At 39.5% G+C, this 19,414-nt stretch overlaps 1 protein-coding gene across 2 annotated transcripts in view; it reads right to left on the minus strand.

Annotated features, from left to right (window-relative positions):
- Stxbp3 (syntaxin binding protein 3) overlaps positions 1-19,414 on the minus strand; it is a 43,387-nt gene that overhangs the window by 15,851 nt on the left and 8,122 nt on the right. For both annotated transcript variants that reach the window (XR_004945178.1, XM_036189698.1), the window contains exons 2-9: positions 18,579-18,628; positions 18,043-18,124; positions 16,387-16,463; positions 11,807-11,885; positions 11,124-11,224; positions 7,908-8,062; positions 4,975-5,065; positions 1,795-1,919 (exon numbers count right to left, since the gene is read on the minus strand). Coding sequence is in view for 1 of the 2 variants with exons in the window: in XM_036189698.1 (XP_036045591.1) it covers positions 1,795-1,919; positions 4,975-5,065; positions 7,908-8,062; positions 11,124-11,224; positions 11,807-11,885; positions 16,387-16,463; positions 18,043-18,124; positions 18,579-18,628 (760 nt within the window). In the remaining variant the exon portion in view is untranslated. The remainder of the gene's footprint in view (positions 1-1,794; positions 1,920-4,974; positions 5,066-7,907; positions 8,063-11,123; positions 11,225-11,806; positions 11,886-16,386; positions 16,464-18,042; positions 18,125-18,578; positions 18,629-19,414) is intronic.

Genomic DNA, 19,414 nt, shown 5'->3' on the forward strand with positions numbered 1-19,414 from the left:
ATGAACACAGGGAGTTTAGACTCCTGTATCGGTCTTCTCTCTGAACTTCTGTGACTTGGTCAAAGAGGGTATTGCTGTCTTTTAAAAAATTAACCACCTTCCTTATTCTTGAGCAATTAAACCTGGAGAGAACACATTTTAATACTAGGTAAGTGCTGTCTAAAACTTCTGGCAAGTCTAAAACCAAATTCTTTATTGTCTGACACCAGATTCTTTTCAAAACCTACTGAACAATGCAGATTGGAGACCTAGAGGGTAACAGGGGTGTAGATAATACTTCTGAAAATTCCAAACTGAAAACAATTTTTACAATAGAAAAATGGCTCTATTGATTTCCTGGCTAATATTGATACAAACAATACAGAAGAACTAAAAAAAAAAAAAAAAAAAAAAAAAAATCAAGGTTTAAAAAACACAATGGAAAATACACAATTTAAGAAAAATTGCAAAGTATCATAATTGTCAAAAGTTGCATTTATTTAATAAACTACTGTTACTTAACTAGGTTATTTTTGTGGTAAAATGGATTTAACGTAGGGCTTCATACATATTAGGCAAGTGTGCTACAACTAAGTCCTTTTTTTATTCATTTATTTAAATGTTAAAAATTTTTTTTGAGTTAGGGTCTTACTATATTGCCCAGACTGGCCTTGAACTTGTGATGCTCCTGCCTAAGCCTCCCTAAGCCTCCCAAGCATCTGGAATTATAGGTCTGAATCACTTGACCCAACTCTACTAAATCAATATACACAAAATTTCCTAAAACAAATGCTCATTTTTACTACTGTGTTCAAGTGGTAAATCTGGCTTGAATCCTGCCATGTAGTCCAGGCTGGCATCAAAGTCATGATTCTTCTGCTAAATGTTCCCAAATGCTGGAGTCACGGAGGTGTGCTGTGTGCCTGGCTTCAAATTTGGCTGAAAAATGACTATCTGGAATTTAGAGATCATGATGTCAAAAAGCACAATGAGTATGTGTGTATGTGTGTAAATTAAATGATGGTAAGTAAAATGGCTTCTCAAGACAAGCTATCTCACTTCACTTACTTGCCCTTACTTGAAAAGTAATATCCTTACTTAAATATTACATCAATAACTATGAAAACAGTAAAACTGTGCCTATTCTCAGTAGCTACTGTAAATTACATTGACAAGACACTTTGGGGTATATGATTTAGAATAAGCACAGCCAAATCATTTCGACTATAATATATATGAAATATAATAATGGGGAACTGGAAAGATGGCTCAGTGATTAAAAGCACTGGTTGCTCTCCCAGAGGACCTGCATTCAATTCCCAGCACTCACATGGCAGCTCACAACTGTCTGTAACTCCAGATCCAGGGGATCCGACACCCTCACACAGACATACATGAAGGCAAAACATCAATGCACATAAAACAAAAATAAACAAATAAAAAAGAAATATAATACTGGGCCTGACATTAGCTCTGAATGTAAGTGAAAAGTCCTAATTCCACTTGTTTAAATGCATCTCTCTTGTGGAGTAGTTAACGAGGTAAATGTACTTAAAAGCTCTAAAGAAGCTGCCCATTAGCTTACAGAGTGAAGATTTTGTCAGGGTTACAGTTACAGGAGAGAGGGGGGAGGGAGAGGGAGAGGGAGAGGGAGAGGGAGGGGGGAGGGAGAGGGATAGGGAGAGGGAGAGGGAGAGGGCAAGAGCGAGCGCTCTCTGAACAAGCAGGTCACAGGTCTTTCAGATTTCTGCTGTCATCGTGAGTCATTAGAGAGTCTGTCTACAAGCCCTCTACAGCCCTTCAATTTATACTTGCTTGTATGTATCATTCTCAATTGGTAGTAGATCATATGCCATTGCCTGAAAGGTCAGTTCATGCAGGACAGTGGACACAGGATCAAAGCCACGATCAATTATTAAGAGCTGGGAATGAGTTTTACCCTAGAATAACAAGATAAAATTATCTTAAGAAATTTCAGTATCTTTATGTGAACACATTTTTAATATTTTAAATTTTTAATAATAATTTTAATATTTAATAAAAGTAAGTTTAATCCTTTCCCTCAACAAAAACACACAATAAAACAAATGGTTAACTGCTTTAAGATGTGAAATTATATTAAAACAAACAGAACATGAGTGTCACAGTCGGGAAAAACAAGACTACACAACTAACATTTTCATAATTAGATTAAGAGGCTATATACATCAATATAATATTCCCTAATTTTCTTTGAAGAAGTAACATCTAGCTTTCCCTAAATAGTCTTTTTTTCTTTTCTTCTTGCTCCAGGACGGGATCTCACTATGTAGCTAACCCAGGCTGGCTTTGGTCTCCTCGCCATCCTTCCTCAGTTTCTCACGTGCTGGGCCTACAGACACACACTCTTCCTCCTCCTGGCCAAAGCTGTCTTCTTGTCCATTCAGTTCCACAAAAGTAGGGCTGACATAAATGATGACTAGTAGCTACTGCTTGAGTTCTGTGTTAGACATTTGCTAGACAACAAAGACATACTTGTTTCACAGCGGTACTACCTCCCAGTTCTTACAGCAACCCTTGAGACAGACATTATCATACCCAATGACAATGAGGCCATCACAGCTTAGCATTACGTCAGCTCTATCCAATGCTTGTACTTTGACTACTATGCTATTTTAAGAGTAGAGATTATATTAGCCAAGCAGTGGTAGTGCACGCTTTTAATCCCAGCACTCAGTAGGCAGAGGCAGGTGGATCTCTCTAAGTTCAAAGCCAGTATGGTCTACAGAGTAAGTTTAAGGACAGCCAGGGCTATTACACAGAGAAACCCTGTCTCAAAAAAACCAACCAACCAACCAACCAACCAAACAAACAAACAAACAAACAAACAAAAAACAGATTATATTAATGACAACTAAGACTATAAATCATAATAAAAACCCTGTTAACATTAACTCAAACCCAACACCAACCACTAAACAGTGGCTGAGTAGCAGTGTTTGGAAAATTCTACTGCTAATGTTTGAATTAGTTCTTCTGAGGGGTGAAGAGGGTGGTGGCAGTGGGAATCACACCCGGCAGATGCTCTACCAGTAAGCTATTATTCACTTTTGATTTTGATAGGCTAGTCTTGAGCTCACTTTGTACCCCAGGCAGGCCCTGAACTTGTGATTTTCCTTCCTCAGCCCTCAAAGTAAACTAGGATTACAGGCCTGTGGTGCCAATCCTGGTTCACAATTCACTCTTAAACATAGCTAACTCTTTAGCTTATTAGTCGAAGAAATAAGAAGTAACTAACTATAATTCAGACAGCATTTCCAATAACTTTACACTTAGCAGACAGAGGTAAATCACATAAGCTAGACTTTTAAAACACATCTGAATTACCTCCTCTCCTAATAAAGGTGAAGCAGGAAGGTACAGTGATAAAGACTTTGGAATCAAATCTAGGTTTAAGTTCAGTCATGGTCGGTTTCTTGTTGCATGATCTCAGCTAAGTTTTTCAACCTTTCTTACATTAGTATTTGCTTGGCAAAAATGATATAAAATGACAGACCCTCTCCCTTGTGAGACTGTTGTGAAGGTTAAATGCATTACCATGAAACACAACATCCATGAGCTGAGTCTGCAGAAACACAAAGTAAAAGGCAGTCCTGGGCATTCACAGAAAAGCTTGGGATATGAAAGACCATGGTAGTAGCACTTGGCTTGAAGAGTCAGGAAAGGCTTCGAAAAAAGGGTGCTTGAATAAGAAAGGTATCAATCAATTGATGTACTGACATGTCATTTCCCAGGAGAAAGAAGAAAAGGAGAGGGAGAGAGCGAGTGGGCATTTTGCCCTTTTTCCACTGAAACCATACAGTACTAAAGAGATATTTACTAAAAGTCTTTGGTTTAATAAATATTTTTATTCACTGCCCACTATGGTTATTAAGCCACTCTATCTTTGTAACAGAACAACAGCTTTCACTAGACCTCCAAGCCAAAAGTCACTAACTTTTCAAGTAACCAGCAGAACTTCTAAACTGACATCTTCCATTCACGTTGTTTAACACTGAATTTTACCGTTTTTTTGTCTCTACCCAAAGAACTGTTACTCTTGCAATATGAGATAATTATATTATTATCATCTTTCTCATGCTATAGTCATTCTTGAAGCTCAAGGCCTCTTCCTGCAGGATGCCTTCTAAGACTGGTTTGGAGTAAGATAAGTCCCAGCCTGTGTTGCCATTGTGTTCTGTGTATTCCTCTCAAGCCGCTAACGGCACAGCACTGCTAATCAGTGGTTTCCTTGGCCATCTCCGCTTCTGAACTAAGGCAGTTCCTGCCTTTATGCTCCAGCTATTGTGACACAGCCTCTCAGCTTCCAACACCACTTGTCCATCTCCTCCCTCAGCTCTTCCTTCTCCAGCCACACTTATATGCTGGCATTCCCCAGGTCCTAACCTTACTCTTTGATTACATTACATAATTTTTAGAAGACAATAACAAAGGTTGCTATTTATTACTCTTACATGTACAAGATACTTAGATGTTACCTCATCTAATTCTCATATCGATCAAGCAAGGTACACATTATCTCATTCATTTCAGAGATGAGAAACAACTCAAGGTTGCAGAGCTATTAATAGTGGGAATCCCAGCATTTATTAAATATTAACTTAGTGGAAGCCATTATTCTGAAGACTCCATACATATTAACTCATTTAATCCTTTCATTAGCTTAAAAGTAGGCATTATCATTTCCACTTTCTAGAGACAAAAATGTAGTTCAAAGAAGATGCCTTAATTAACATGATTATTCACTAAATGACTTCAAAGCCTCCAGCCTCCTCCTAGAGTACACCGTCAAACCACACAATCTACTACGGTTTCTGCTTAAGGACTCTCAGATCAGAACTGTAGACCACCTTATGATCTCCAAATCCATACTAGAAAATGAATGAACACAGGCTGCTCGGATTTACAAAAGAAGTACAGACTTCGTGTAGTCATTACTTGCCACTTATAAATTACCTTTATTAGGCCATTTTCATCCATTTTGTAGTAGTCTTCAAGTTTTTTTTCAACCAGTTGTGCAAGCTTACTGGCATTATCTAGAGGTTTACTAGAAATAGAAAAAAATGTTTTAACAATTATCTTTCAGGACACACTTTACAATACTGTAAAAGTTAAATTCTAAAATAAGACTTTGCAACTTTATGTTTATAAAATGCAAAAATTTACAAATATGGAAAACTTCAGATATTAAACATATCACATAACTGCCATAGCTTCAGCATGTGCTTCAGATATTTTAATATGAAGGAATAAAATATTACATATTAAGTTGCCATTCCCATACCCCCTCCCTCCATCACTACACCAGATTATATATATTCACCCCTGAAAGTAGATGGACACTGAAACCATTCTCAATTTCATACTATTAAAAACAACATGGAAAAATATGCTTGGCACATTTCTGCATGTATGCATTTCTCTAGGTACACTGAATATGGAGGGATGAACCCTGGGTCAGAGGGTATTTGCACGCTCAACTTTGCTTTCCCAATGAAGTGACAATTATGCCCTTAGAAGCAGTGTGGTATTTCCTCACACTCTCTCCTTTGCTCAGTTTTGCAGTATAGCTACTGACTGAAACCTTATATGCTCTGTCTTATAAAATGGCAGCACTGGCAGAGAGGCTCAGTGGTTTCAAGTGCTCACTGTTCTTGTGGGGGACCTGGGTTTGGTTCCTAGAACCCACATGAGGCAGCTAACTGCCTGTAACTCCAGTCCTTCTTCCGGCCTCTGGGGCAACATGTGGTGCACATAAGTTCATTCAGGCACAAACACACAAACATAAATAAAGTAAGTAAGTATTTAATAATGAACAGTAAGAGTGGGAGCATCATACTTTAAGTTGTAACTTCATGATCAGGGGTATCAGTATTATTTTCTAAGCCTACAAGAAAAATGGGGGAAAATGCTCTTCCACTAGCACACTAACCTCAAAAATGGGGAAGGGGGGTCCTCATATGAGGCTTTTAAAGTGTTTAAGAATCTTTTGGTTTTATATTTTAAAAATAAAGGCATACCTACAAAGAGTAATTTAAAAAAAAAATTATCAAAAAGTGAAAAAGAGGTAATTTTATTTTAGAATTTACCTTAACAGTTTATACACCATAAAGGAAAATTCTGTTAGAGAACAGGTAGAATTTGTGTATTTACGATGTAGTGATATGTGTGTGTGTATGGGTGAGCCCATCTGTGTGTCTGTGGAGGCTGGAGGTTAACATTGGGGTTTTCTTGTCACCCTTCACCTTGTTTGTTTGGGGCAGGGTCTCCACTGAAACTGAGCTTACCCTTCCAGCTAGACTGGCTGGCTACTTCCTGAGTGCTGGTGTGGCAGACACATGTACATGGGCTTTTGTGACTGCTGGGGATCTGAACTCAGTTCCTTATGCTTGCAAGGCAAGTATTTTACCAATGGAGCCAAAGCTATGGCTGCTGTTTCATTTTTTAATAAATAAATGTCTGTATGCAAACTATTAGATTATAAAATGGTTTATGCTTACTCACTTTTCTGAGCATAACCAACTATCAATAGTAGAAGCTTAAAGGCAACTAAACTCTATCTAGTAAGAGGCAAACCACTTAGCTCAGCTCCACTAAGCCAGATCATAACTAGCATATTTTTTACAAGTTCTAATTCCCAAGGTAAAAAGCGTGTTTGGTGATGTCTGAGCTAGAGATGATATTGCTTTAATAATTAACAGCAGATGTTACTATTTTCTACATTTATTTATTTATTTGTGGATACTAGCATGGAGTAGTGCAGGTACAGAGGTCAGAGGACAGCTTATGATAAGTGATTCTCTTCTTCCACCATGTTGGTCCTGTGGCTCAAGCTCAGGGTACCAGACCCTGGGGAGCAGGCTCCTTCACCTGCTGAGCCATCCTGCCAGCTCCCAATAGCGGACTTTAAAATGCCCACATTAAGAGTGATGGAGTGTACAGTAGTACATAAACTTGCAATGAAATGGTTCACAATCAACTGCACAAATGCCAATATCTAGCTAACGAACGTGCTCAAGGAACAGGCAATGTGCACTCACTGCATGTAGCAGCAGTGTGTGTGTTGCCATCTCTTAGTGATGTACAGGTGAACGCCCTTCATTCTAACCACCCCGGGAGAGAGCTATCATCACCGCTGGTTTTCTAATTATAAATTCTAAGAGTAGAGTAAACACAGCCGGCAGCAGAGCCAGGATTAAAGCCCGAAGTGACTGACAACACATAGTCCTTACAAAGTAACACTGAACAAAAACTGTGAAACAAAATCCTATGACCTCATCTAGAGCAGTTCAAAATCAGACAAAACTGAGCCACATGTCAAAGGTGAGCAGCAGTTTGCTCTGGGGAGGAAAAGGGAAGGTGGCCAGGAGGAATCAGGTGGGTGGTGTGGTACTTTGGATGCTGTTTTTCACAGGAGGGTCAAGTGGCTACTGTTCATATTGGAATGAACTAACCTAACAAACCTTATACATAAAATGAATGTACTTTACAGTGAACTTTGTTTTTGTAAAGAAAAAGTAAATAAAGGTATGTAAGATTCTAAAATGTATTTAAAATGCCCACTGGGATCAAATACTAGAAATGTTTAGACATTGTAACAAGTGTCCAGATAATAAAGCCATTTAAATTTGGTGGAAATGCAATGATAAATTATTAAATGCCAAGATTATAGCCAATAAAAGAGCTCTCGAAGCATAAGCCGATAAAACAAACAAAACTCTCTATCAATAAACAAAACCGAATTTAGTTCTGGAACTTAGTAACAGAGGCCGTGGTTACTCTGAAGCCTACACTCTCCATCTTCTTCCTGCAGAGCCTGGCAACCGTGCAGGGGAACTCTACTCTGCAAAGCCATACCTTATCACAATGAGCACACCGCGGTGCCTTACCTCTTATACCTCACTCCAGGGTTCTCATCCAGAGTGGCACACACCGTCACAATCTGCTCAGCCATTGCCTCCATGACTGCTTCTTTCCTGCTGCCGTTACTAGGGTCTGGACTGTAACAGTAATAGAATGCGTCCGGGACGTCCAGAGTATAAACCTAAGTTAGGTCAAGGAAAGTTACACTGTCAATCTGGAGACTCCATTGTAAACATCTAGTAGGAAAAATCAGCTGTGTTTGAGCATCAGAGGACCCGTGCTTGCGGCCTGTCTCCTGACACAGTTGTCTGTATCTTACTCAGCTCTCATTGCTCAGCTTTACCCTTCATCTGACTCAGTCTTCTCCTGTGTAGTCTGCCTCCCTCCTTCAAGTCTTGCTCAAATACAGAGTGTACTGACTGCTTTACAACCTGTGCAACAGAGAAAGGAGTCCGAAGTCGGAAGTCCCAAACTGAAAACATCCAATGCCTGGCAGAAAGAAAACTGTAAAAATCACAACCTAGTACTTCCCAAGGCTGGATATACACCTCTTTAATTGTCTAGCTTAGAATCACATCCTTAAAGATTTTCTTCCCCAATCAGAAGTCACTGTGAAAGACCAAAGACTTAACATGAATACAAAGAAATCTCAGATACACTCACTCGCTCAGCTAACAAAGAACGGGGCATTACAAGGGCATAGTGACTTCTAAGACTTGAGGATCAGTCCAAAGTTTGCTGTACCAGCTCACCTGTCGCTATTATCTTGAGGAAGCTGGAGCCTCCTGTAGTTACAGTCTCAGCCAGCTTATGGTAAGACCTATCTATTCTACCAACACTCCTTGTGACCCATATTCCCACTGTCCCCATATCTTTCTGCTTCTGTTTTTGCATTCAGGTTATTCTTACCCCTTAGACTGGACCTCTTAATTGCTACCATGAAAAATTCTATTCATTTTACAAATGAATCCCCAATCTCCTAGTAAATATTCCTTTTGTGGCTGACTGTGCCAGGTGTCCTCAACAAACACACCTTACTTTACAGTGACAACTCCAGGTCACCAGGAAGCACAGCTACACACGCCCATCTAAGAAGACATTTTCAATCTCCCATGTGCTTAGGGTTGTTGTGGGACTACATTTTAGCGAATACAGTACAAATGAAGGTTCTTATTTCACTCTGTCTCTCTACTTGCTATTTATCTTCTTATCCTGCTGCCTCAATTAGGAGTATAATAATTCTATAATCATCTGGCTCATGAAGGGAATGCCTAAGAGAACAGGCTCCTGACATTTGTAGAGCTACTATACTATGTAAGGTTTATAAAGCCCATTTCCTGACTTTTTATGCAGGAAGAAGTACATTTTCACACTGTTTAAGCCACTGAAGTTTAGATTTTCCTGCTCTGCTCAGTTGAACCTAATCCTAACTGATCGACTTTGGAATACTTTGTATCTGTATCTCTTTCATCGAACGAGAACAGATGGCTCTTCTGCTCATCATCTCACAGGGGACACCCTAAATCCAGTGGTCTTTAGTCTCTGTGGACCCTAAATCCAGCGGTCTCTAGTCTATGTGGACCCTAAATCCAGCGGTCTCCAGTCTCTGTGGACCAGGCCGCCTTGTTCCTGCCAACCTATCGCCTTTGCCTCCCCAGGGCTGCTATTTTAGGCATGCTCTATCACACCCTGCCCTGAAATAATATTATGATAGCATGTCAGATCAGCCTCTGCTCCTAGCTCAAAGTTTAAATTTAGTAGTATGTCACATGTATTTCTAATATGTTTTTATTATCATCATAATTTTTCCACATCAATTAAACTTATTAGGTAAAGTCAGGCATGGTATTAGACAGTTGTAATCCTAGTACTTATTAGTATAATCAGACACTACCTCAAAATAATTTTTGTAAGAAAATTTTCATAAGATGTATATCAAGGAAGTAAATTAGGAGAGAAAAATGTAGGAAAAAACACAGCAAGAGGACCTTAAATAATCATATTTCACAGACTGGCAGTAACCTTTCTCAAGGGACTTCTTTATATACATAGATATTTTCTGCCATAAAGCATCAACTTAAGTCACAGTGCTATGGAATTCCTGCCTGAAAACACAGCAAATATAGGCTCTGAATGAATTCTGGGGCTGAAACTAGTATCTGTTGTGAAGTGAAATGTCCACAGCATTTACTACACTACTGCTTAAATTCACTGTTTACACATGCTTTTAGATAGCCTATTTTCATCCTACACTAAACTTATATATTGTATTAAAGGATGAATTTTAAGAAAACTTAAGTATTTTGAATCTTAAAATCTTCCAATTTGAATTATAGTCTTTGTCACAGATAGCAAAGCTTAAAAGAGGAATGCTGTATCTAGGATCTTTCTATTCCCAAATATTGACCTGGTAGTTCAAAAAAACCTCCAACTATTCCTTTGTATAATCTAAAATCTAAACAGAGAACTGAGTATAATAAGCCTATCTATTCACTGGTATGTAACTTGGGATTTGTTGTTTAACCTCTTAAATTTCCAGCCTTTAAAATGGGTGCACAAGCCAGGCACGGCGGTGCACGCCTTTAATCCCAACACTCAGGAGGCTGAGGTGACTCTATAGTTCCAGGTCAGCCTGGTCTACAGAGTGAGTTCTAGGACAGTCAGGGCTACACAGTGAGACCTTGTCTTAAAAACAAAAAAACTAACAACAACAACAAAACCATGGGAATAGAAGTATCCACGGACTAGTGGAAAGCTGAAATCTCTAAATTTATGTAAAGCGACCAAGAGAACTATCTGCCAGAGCAGCACTCTACTGGTGGTTATTCCCATCACCACTATCACTACTCAAAGACTCATCAACTGTGTCAAATGGACAGTCAGTGCCCAGGTATATGGTATCAAATACTTATTTAAAACTTTTGTTTAAATATCACAAAGAGTTACAAAAGCTAAAAAAGAATCTTTGAATTTCGTAATCTAATGAATGGTGACGAGACTTCACAGACATGGGATTTGGGGCCAGATATGCAATGTAAGCTCCTCTTTTCATCATTCATGTTGTATTCCAATCTTTGTTCATGTTTCTCTATTTATTATGGGAATATTTCCTTGGAGATTAGGCACAACATTTACCAATAAATACATAAAACATCCTAAGACCATGCTTTAGGAACAAGCTTATAAAACTAATTGTGAAAATCCATTATAAGCAAAAATTAAAAAATGAAAATGACCAGTACCTGAGACTCATGTGGAATAAAGGAAATGTTTATTTCTTTACATCTTCTTATTGACTTGGAGCAAGATGCCTTAATCTTGTTAAAGAGGCTGTCCGGGCAAACTGAGGAGGAAAGCACACGTCCGTAAGTCTTTACTCCTTCTGAATACATTCCCTAACGTGCAGTACTGTTTTTATGCACAGCAGCTGCATTTTATAAAGCAGACCATCCCGCAGACAGACGGTCAGTACAAAGCATGAAACACAGGATAACAGGCTTCTGTTGCTGCTGTTTTCCCAGACAAGGTCTCTCGAGCCCAGGCTGTGCTCAAACTCACAGAGATCGCCTGCCTCTGCCTCCCGAGTGCTGGGATTAAAGGTGTGTGCCACCACCGTCTGGTTTCAGACTTCTTATTGAAATATAGTTATGTAACAAAGCATAAACATAAATGTCTCAGGACTTCTTTCCTCTCCTCTGCTTTCCATGTAAATGATACAATGGGGAAAATATGATAGATTTTTTTTCTCCCATAAAATATGCCAAACAAAAAGGCTATTTTCTTTGGTACTTTCCCATAGGCTTCTTTCTGGTAATTGGAATTTTGATTAAGATTCTAAAATGCTCATGGACATAAACTAAAAAGCAGACACTAAAAGTACCAGCATGTTAAACAGTGAGGTAATAACCTTTACAAAGGCACTTACAGTCCGTGAAGTATATATATGCAGCTTTGTATTTGTTCTCAGATTTACTTCCAAAATCTCGCAAGAAACAATCTACAGACTTAAAAAGAAGTGAGATGTTAACACATATTTTATTAAATATTCATTTAAATATGCTGGCTTTGAAGTTTATTTTATTTCAATAAAATAAGCTCTGGCTGGCTAAAAGTTGAACTTGCCCGGCTGATTTTTAAGGATACCATTTCTCCAGCCAGTGTCAGCTATTAAGGCAACGGACTCAGGGAACCAGCAAGAAGGCACTAGGAGTGCACAGATGGTACTCCTGGCAATGAGGAGGTCCAGGACACAAACAACAGATGACAAGATTACTGGATGACAACGGATCAGGAACTGGGAGGCCAAGGTGCTGGCGGTATCCCATGAAAAAGAAATCACCAAGACTGATCACGGAGAAGTGTCAGTAAGGAAGGAGCGACAACTGCTAACATTACAATAAAAGGAGGTCTAGTAGCTCCTCGGGGGGAGGACACCAGGAACACAGCTGGCAGTGTGTGCCTTCATGTGCAGTATGTATGTGCCTTCATGTGCAGTATGTATGTGCCTTCATGTGCAGGATGTATGTGCCTTCATGTGCAGGATGTATGTGCCTTCATGTGCTCCACTAAAAAGGAGGTCTAGTAGCTCCTCGGGAGGAGGACACCAGGAACACGGCTGGCAGTGTGTGCCTTCATGTGCAGTATGTATGTGCCTTCATGTGCAGTATGTATGTGCCTTCATGTGCAGTATGTATGTGCCTTCATGTGCAGTATGTATGTGCCTTCATGTGCAGTATGTATGTGCCTTCATGTGCTCCACTAAAAAGAGAGTACCAGGCTGGAGAGACCACTCCTACGGAGCACCTGGGTTCAGCTCCCAGCACATACATGGTGCTCATCACTGTCCTTATCCCCAGTGTCAGGGGATTTGATACCTTTTCTGGATCTGCAGGTACCATGAACACATGTGGTACATAGACCAACATGCAGGCAAAACGCACATGCGTGTAAAATAAAAATAAATCTTTAAAAAAAATTTTATTTATTTTATATCCCAAACGTAATTTCCCATCCCTCCCTGCCACCTTCCTTCTGCCCCACCCTAATCCACTTCTCCTTTGTTTCTGTTAAGGAAAGGGCAGGCCTCCCACAGATATCAACAAAACACGGCATATCAAGTTGCAGTAAGACTAAGCACCTCCCCTTGTATTAAGGCTGGGCATGGTGACCCAGTATGAAGTCAGCAGAAGAGTCAAAGATGGCCCTGCTCCCACTGTTAGACTTGTCTATCTGCTCCTTGAAAATAATAAACAGGAGCTTTGTTTATATCATTAAATTCTTTAAAAAAAGATACTGATGTGGATGGGAAAATGAAAACAGGAAGTTAACGCTCTCTCTTCCCTCCGATGCGGCTTCTCTTGCAATACTACTACAGAGATCTATCGGTAAGTCTCTGACCATTCGTTTGTCTTTTTGCCTTAGAGATACACCGTTTTGATCTCACAGACTACTGATTCACATTTCTGGAGAGTTCCTTTCCCTTCCACAGCTGTTTCAACTAGCAGTCGAACCCTGGGCTGCAGGAAGCATTTCAGAAGCTATATGGGACTCTCCATGCTGTGCTACTTTTCTGTTGAGGACAGCAAAGTCTTCAAGTGGCCTTTTCCCTAGCTAGATGTTTTACTCTCTCTAGCAGCTGGACCTCCTTAGGTGTGCAGCTGGATGCTTTTCTTTACCACACATGGGAATCAGTCAACTGTGGGATCACCCTAAATACAGCCACTTCCACAGGAGCAGGAAGGCAACGTTTTCCTCCCAAGGGCAACACCAAAGTGAAGTACACAGATCACTAAGGCCCTCCCTTCTGGAAGCTGCTGACCTCCCCTTGGGCTCTTCAGATCTCCTCCAGCCAACCTCCTGAAGTCTGTCCATGATTCTCATCTGGGAACCCTGGTGCTGGTGTCGGGCTCTGCCAGCCTATGGGGAAGCAAATCTCACAATCTTCACAGTCTTCACAGTGTTCCCAGAGACCTCCAGGCCTCACTCACCTGCACAGAGGCCTCTGGGGCCTACAGACAACTGATTCAAGGTGAGAAGAGATGCTGAGCTGGTTGTGAGTAGGTATGAGGGACACATCACGTACTGCCTTCTCTAAACTGTCTGCTACTTTACTGAACATGTAATTGTGCATTCTTTTGTCATGAACATTAAAAATGAATTCATAAGTCATCCAATCTATATAAACCTTATTTATTTATTATTTATTTATTGGTTTTTTGAGACAGGGTTTCTCCGTGTAGTTTTGGTGCCTGTTCTGGATCTCACTCTGTAGACCAGGCTGGTACAAACCTTATTTTTAATGGCCACGTGTCTTTTATACTATCTTTTATCAATTCTCAGAATTTAATCAATTTATTCCTATCATCTTAATTTAACCATTTATTCCTTAACTCCAAATAGAATATTTTAAAAAGCTTCTTGAAAATGGTGCATCCATTTCTTACTATCAGTGTAAGAGTATATGCCAAGCTTTGCCTCATTAACCATGGATGGCTAGAATAACTAAGAGTGCGTGTGTGTGCATGTACACACACTCTCACACGCGCACACACACATGCACACACACACTCACATGCACACATGCACACACACGCGCGCACACACACACTCACACGCACACATACACACACACTCACACACACGTGCACACACACGCACACACACATGCACACACACACTCACATGCACACATACACACACACACGCACACACACACACACACACACACACAAAACCCTTTTGACAATTTGAATACTAGGTGAAAAATAGTATGTTTTTCTTTTTCTTTTCTTTTCTAAGACAGGGTCACACTGTGTAACCCTGGCTGGCCTAGAACTTGCTATGTAGACCAGGTAGGCCTCAAACTCAGAGATCCACCTCCTCCTGCCTTCTAAGAGCTGGAGTTAAAGGCATGAGCCACACATTCAGCTAAACATGGTGTTTTTAGGTTGCATTTTTCCAAGTCATGAATTTTTTTCTTATAGTCTTGTATCATGGATAAATTATAAAATATCATTAAAAAACTACTATGTTGGGCTGGGGAGATGGCTCAGAGGTTAAGAGCACTGACTGCTCTTCCAGATATCCTGAGTTCAATTCCCAGCAACCACATGGTGGCTCCCAACCATCTCTAATGGGATCTGGCATCCTCTTCTGGTGTGTGTATACATAATAAATAAATCTTTAAAAAAACAAACACTATGTTCCTAGCAGTCAACATGCAGAGGTATTTTTTGTGCAGTGTTTTTCTGTTTGCTTGTTTCCCTGATATCTAACAGAGTTAGAAGTGGGAGTGAAAAAAAGTGTTGGAAATGCCTTCTCAGACATCACAAAGAGCTGGTTTATGTCTGTAATCCCAGCATTCAGGAGGCTAAACCAGCAGTCTATGCATTCAAAACCAGCCTGACTGAAGTCACTATAAATAGTGGCTTCAAGACCAGCCTAGGACACATAGTGAGAACTTGTCTCAAAAAAACAAAAAAAACCCCAAAACCAAACCAAAACAAAACAAACAAACAAACAAGCAAGAAGATATTACACAGAAAAAAATGAATCCAATACTAAAAGTTTGGCTCAAAAAGCAAGTCAAATCAAACTTGTCAGAAAAAAAAGCAATTTCTTTGACATAAAACTACATACATACACACATAATCTATACATAAACATGTATACTACAGGAAAGTGACTAAGATAAATACTTATTGCTCAGGGCTGGAGAGGCGGCTCAGAGTTTAAGAGTGCTTACAGTTCTTCCTGAGGACCCAGCACCCTTTGGGGAGGGGAGGGGCTTACAATGAATGGCCTGTAACTCCAGTTCCAGGGACCTGATGCCCTTTTCTGGCTTTCATGGGCACCATGTAGGCAAAACACTCATACACATAAAATATAAATAAATATATCTTTTTAAAAAGATTTTTTAAATCTTATTTTTCTACATTTCCATCTCTTCCAAAATTAAGGGTCAACAGGAGCTATGTGAATCTCAAGTGGTGTAAAGCAACTATCATTTTATATCATGTTCCCTGCTTTCATTATGACAGGAGAAAGGAAATTTTTCCTTCACATTCTTATGGAAGAGTACAAATAAAACCTAATACATAAAAACTTTCATAAATACAGCAGTCAGTAGAAATAATCTTCTAATAAGGCCTATTTATACTTAGTGAAGACACTGGCTATTGTTTGTGTGTTCAATATCAAGGCTGAGGGGCTGGAGAGATGGCTCAGCAGTTAGAAGCACTGCTGCTCTTGCAGAGGACCTGGGTTCACTGTCCAGGTGCCTACACTGGGCAGCTCACACTGGCCTGTAACTCCAGTTACAGGGGTCCATACCCTCTTCTGGCCTCTGTGGGTACCTGCACACGTGTGTGCACAAACAAAAATAGAAAGCAATTAAGAAGACCATAAGATCAAGGTTTGATGAGTCTTGCACACGTGAAAATACACACTCTACCACCGAGCTATACCCCGGCCCCAAAACTCACTCTCAAGATGGGAAATACTTACTTTTGATGTTGGAGAGATAAAATAAAGAGCTTTCATCTGTCTGACAGGTTCACGATTCTTATAAATATTCTCTACAACTGACAACAACAAAAAGTCATTTGATGGAACCAAAGTTTAAAATATTTTTAAATAAACTCCATTGTATTTTCCATTTATAATAATAATAAAGAAACACATTTATAAACTGACATGTAAATCTAATTAATCTTCTCAATAAAAGTCAGGAGTCAGATATCGGGGTAGAAACCTGAAAGATCACAGAAGCAGAGGAGCAGCCACAGCCGCTTCCTATCTCTATGGTTCCTCAGACCAAAAAGGCAGAGATCCTGTCTCTGACCACCCCACCTTATCACTTCCTGTCTCCTCTCTGTACAGACCTCTAGAACTCTATGGTTAACTCGTGGCTAGCTCTGCCTTCTGACTCCAAGCAAGCTTTGTTTGTCAGAACACAAAATATCATGCATCATTTCCCCTTTTTTTAAATCTAAGTAAAAAGCGAGGGTTTTAACAAACATGGAAAAACTATATACAATAAGTACAGTAACTATATACAAATATATAGTCAATAATTAAAAAGGAAAGAAAAATTTAAAAAAGTTTTTAAATAAACTTCATTGTATTTTCCATTTTTATAATAATAGTTAAAAAACATATATATATATATATATATATCTTTTTTCATTTACTAAATGAATAAATCCTAGAAAAAAAAAGGAAAGAAAATTTTTTAAGAAGTATCTTCTTTGAGACTCTACATGGGATTGTGTCGGCATGGAGAGACGAGCAGACCTTTTACAGGTGGGCACCAGAGTACAGCACAAGCAGTCACTGTGCCAGAAGAAACAAGACATGCGTCAAAAAGTAAAATAATTCTTGGGCTCCGTGAGATGGCTCAGGAGTAAAGAACCTACTGCTAAGCCTGATGTCCTAAGTTTGGGATCCCCCACAGTAGAAAGGAAGAACTAACACCAGCAGGTTGTCTTGTCACCCCCCCACCACACACACACCCCTATTAACATTGGATCCAGAGTAAGAAACAATGGTCTATTAAAGATCAAAGCCTCCCACAGTACGTAATACTCTGCAGTTCCATAGTACTCTCCCATGTGTATCAAATGGTCCTCACTCTAGTTTCCATCAGAACAGCCTCTAGAAATTTATACAAGTTACACGGCTTAATTAGTAATTCCTGGGGCCAGTGAGGTGACTCAGCAAGCAAAGGCCCCACTGCCAAGTCCATGTCCTAAGTTCAGTCCCTAGGACTTCACAGCAGACAGAAGGAACGGACTCCTGAAGAACGCATGCACGCACGCATGCACACTCAATAAAAATGTGATAAAATTTTAAAATAAAAATTTATATTTTTAAAAACATGCTATTATAATAGCAAATGCAAATTGAATATGCAATAGGTGACAAATCACTTTATTCACAAATATCAAAACATAAGCATTATATGGTCAGGCTTTCTGGAGAATTCTGGATTTACTCCCACTTCTCACAACTGAGGAGTGACGTGACCAATCTGTTATGGCTGGAGCTCTAAAAAAGAACACATAGCACCCTTGGAAGCATAATTACTAGCTAAACAGCCATCATACTCAGCACTGCCAGTCAGGCGGCAAGGCTCTCGCCAGCGAGCAGTGGGACACTTACCAGTTATGCCCTCTTCTAGGAGGTCTGTCATTTTGCAGCATGAGGACAGAAGCTTCGTGGTGAACTCGTCCAACAGCATTATCTTCAAACACAGAAGAGAGCATCAGAGCCGCCTGTCAGAACTACAAACACTGAGAAGCAGGATTTCTAATTCCTCCTCGACTGCATGATGTGGTGGCTTACTTTCTCAATACAGACATGTAAATATACACACAAGTAAAGAAATAGATCTATTTCTATTCTGAAGCAGAGTTTGTACATTTTAAATATATCTAATATTTAATGACAAATTTTCCAAAAAATGTTATTGCCATAAAGCACTGTTCAAACATTTGGTATTGCAAGAATCATATGATGTACCACCATCCCCATCCACTAGACAAGGGAACAGGGAAATGGTAGGTGACTTGCTCAAGGTACCACAGCTTAGAGGAAAGTAAGGTCTGAAAACGATATCCTAGGCCTATGGCCTCATGGAAACACCCTAAGTACAATATCCGGAAGCCCCCCAGCAGAACAAATTACTCAGCTTCTACCTTCCATTCGCCTTCTTTCCGGCAGTCATCAAACACCGTTGTTTTTATCTCTGTTAAGAAAAAAAAGTTTAGCAATCTAAAGCAACAGTTAGAAATGTAAGACTATGTAAAAGGTTCAAAATGGCTGAGAAAAACTGCAACTTGGAATGTATAGAGGAACTCTATAAATGCTATATATTAAGCTCTAAGTAAATATACAAACCTATACAATACATAACCTATATGTTTAAACTGTAATATATTCTCAAATGTAAGTGTATGAACATGTCCAGAAAATATTTCTGAAACTATTATCTGACTTAGGTTTTTCTTCTTTCTTAAATCTTAAGAAAAAATAACCGATAGGAAGATCCTTGCCTGGCTCATGGCTAAATTACATCTGACAAGCAAGTTGGCATAAACACTTTCATGCTCATTTATTTACTCTCCTGTTAAAGAATGCATGTAGCTGGGCCTGGAAGATGGCTCGGTGGCTAAGAACACTTGGTGCTCTTGCAAAGGACCTGGGTTGGGTTGTGAGCACCCATATCAGGCAGCTCACAGTCACCTGTAACTTCAGTTTCAGGCTTCTGACATCTTTCAAGGATGACCTTGAACCAGTTCCCCTCCTGCCTCTACCTCCCAAATGTCATGCACCATCATGCCTGACTCTAAGTGTTTAAACGTTTTTTATTTTTAAATTAGTATGTCTTCAGTAAACACTTTTAGGAAGTTTACCACCAAGTTTTTGACACTGTGTTTTAAAAAAAAGGCAATTCTAATGAACTAATTAATGTTACTGTGGCATAATAAAAAAAAATATCTGGGGGGGGGGAATGGCTTAGCAGTTAAGAGCA

The sequence above is a fragment of the Onychomys torridus genome, chromosome 6 (genome assembly GCF_903995425.1).
Source record: "Onychomys torridus chromosome 6, mOncTor1.1, whole genome shotgun sequence".
NCBI lineage: Eukaryota > Metazoa > Chordata > Mammalia > Rodentia > Cricetidae > Onychomys > Onychomys torridus.